Source organism: Drosophila obscura, unplaced genomic scaffold, assembly GCF_018151105.1.
Source record: "Drosophila obscura isolate BZ-5 IFL unplaced genomic scaffold, ASM1815110v1 contig_87, whole genome shotgun sequence".
NCBI classification, from domain to species: domain Eukaryota; kingdom Metazoa; phylum Arthropoda; class Insecta; order Diptera; family Drosophilidae; genus Drosophila; species Drosophila obscura.
In genome coordinates, this window is record NW_024542880.1 from 1664908 (window position 1) to 1666938 (window position 2031).

The 2031-nt window shown below is 54.2% G+C and overlaps 1 protein-coding gene across 1 annotated transcript; it reads right to left on the reverse strand.

Moving 5' to 3' along the window:
* On the reverse strand, positions 1 to 592 carry LOC121405247. The gene is made up of 2 exons (XM_041595868.1): positions 134 to 592; positions 1 to 81 (listed from the first exon to the last, which is right to left on the reverse strand). The coding sequence occupies exons 1-2, from the start codon at positions 590 to 592 to the stop codon at positions 1 to 3; spliced, it is 540 nt and encodes a 179-aa protein (XP_041451802.1).
* Positions 593 to 2031: the final 1439 nt, after the last annotated feature.

A 2031-nucleotide genomic window follows, 5' to 3' on the forward strand; every position in this document is an offset into this window, starting at 1 on the left:
CTATGGTCCGTGCACAGTGCGTGCAAAACGGATCCGACTCGCATTTAAATCTATGTAGGTAGAATTTAAAGCACCCAAGTCCTGTTAAAAGCTGCGTTAGATAAAAGTTAGTCTCCCCAAAAGTTCTACTCACCCAGGGTCCTATGTCCGGGACTATGCGTCTAGTCCATATGCCGTTGGGTGTGTTACGCCATCGCTCTTGCCATCTACGTTGGGTCTCCGCCTCGCGGATGGCCTGGTCTTCGATGGTGGTTCCAGCGGCGAGAAGGTCAATTGGCGCCATGCCGGCCAATACTAGGGCCGCATCTTCGGAGACGGTGCGGTAGGCACTAAGGACTCTCAGTGTACATCTTCGGTAGGCCGCTTTGCAGGTGCGGCTGTACGTTGGGAGCTCCATAGCTGGTGCCCATATTTGAGCAGCGTACATAATGATGGCTCTGACGACAGAGCAGATGATCAGACTGCTCCTCTGTCTTGGACCGCCGATGTTGGCCATTATGCCGGATAGCACGCTTGCTGCCCTGCCGGCTTTGACTCCGGTTGCTTCCAGGTGCTGCTTGAAGCTTAGCCTGTGGTCCAGAAGGACTCCCATTTACTTGATAGCCGGGGACGACTCGATTTCGTCTGTTCCAACAACCACTCTGGTTGTCTCTACCTTTTTCCTGGTGCTAATCAGGACCGATTCGGTTTTGTGCGCTGCTAGGCTGAGGCCGTTTTCCTGGAGCCAGCACATCACTCGTCAGACTGTCTCGTTCGTGTTCTCCTCTAGTTCTGTCAGGGTTTTATGTACCGCTACTACCGCGATGTCGTCTGCGAAGCCAACGATGCTGCAGCCGGCTGGTGTGTCCAGTCGTAGGATGCCATCGTACATGGCGTTCCACAGAAGCGGGCCGAGAACAGACCCCTGTGGAACGCCTCCTTTAACTTGCCGTCGTTTTTGTCCCGTCGAGGTGTCGAACAGCAACACTCTGTTTTTAAAATAGCTAGCTACTATGCTCACCAGGTACTCAGATACACCAATTCTGGAGAGGGCGGCGATGATGCTTGGCCACCTTGCAGAGTTAAAGGCATTGTTTACATCTAGTGTAGTTACCAGGCAGTAATTCTTGGTGCCTCTCTTCCCAGCTATGGCTTCGCGGGCTTTACCCACCACTGCTCTGATCGCGTCGGTGGAGCTTCTCCTCATCCTAAAGCCGAATTGGAGTTCAGATTTGCGATGATTCGCTCGAACAGCTTCCCAGTTACGCTGATCATGCACAGAGGCCTGTATCCAGCCGGTTCATCGGGGTCCTTCCCAGTCTTTGGTAGAAGCACGAGCCTCTGGAGCTTCCAGCCCGTGGGGAAGACTTGCTCCTGCAGGCATTGGTCAAAAGTCTTCGCTATAGCTTCCGGGTATGTTGTGGCTATCGTTCGGACTGCTATGGCGGGTATACCGTCGGGCCCTGGCGCTTTGCCGGTCTTCATGCTCTTAGCCGCATTTAGGAGCTCTTTTGCACCGATCTGTGGAGGTGTGGGGATCTCCCGGTGTCTGGGCACGTAGGCTAGTTCCTGTTGTGTGGGGAACAGTGCATCCACGATTCTGAACAATAATTCCGGACAGGTAGGCATTACCTTGCGCGCCAGTTTGCCCATCACCATCTTGTAGGCTAGGCCAAAAGGCTGCAGGTCTGCCTCCTTGCAGAGGTCCTTCCAGCAGTTTGCTTTGCTGCGTTTGATCTCCTTGGTGAGATGTGCCCGTTGTTGGTGGTAGATGGAGTGCGCTTCTGCCGCTTCCTGGGCTGCTTGGGGGTCTTGTGGTCTCCGCCTAGCCCTTTTCATGGTCCTCTGGTAGCAGCGTCTTGCTGCGTGGCTCCCTCTCCGCAGATCCGCTATTTCCTGCGACCACCAGTGCACTGGCTTTCGCTTCCTTCCTCCCATTTGCCTTTTTACCATGGCGGCTTCGCAGGCAATTTCCATTGCTGTACCTAGCGATTTAGCCTGCTGCTCTGCATTTCCTTGTATACTTTCGCTGCTTAGCCGGAACATGAGGAG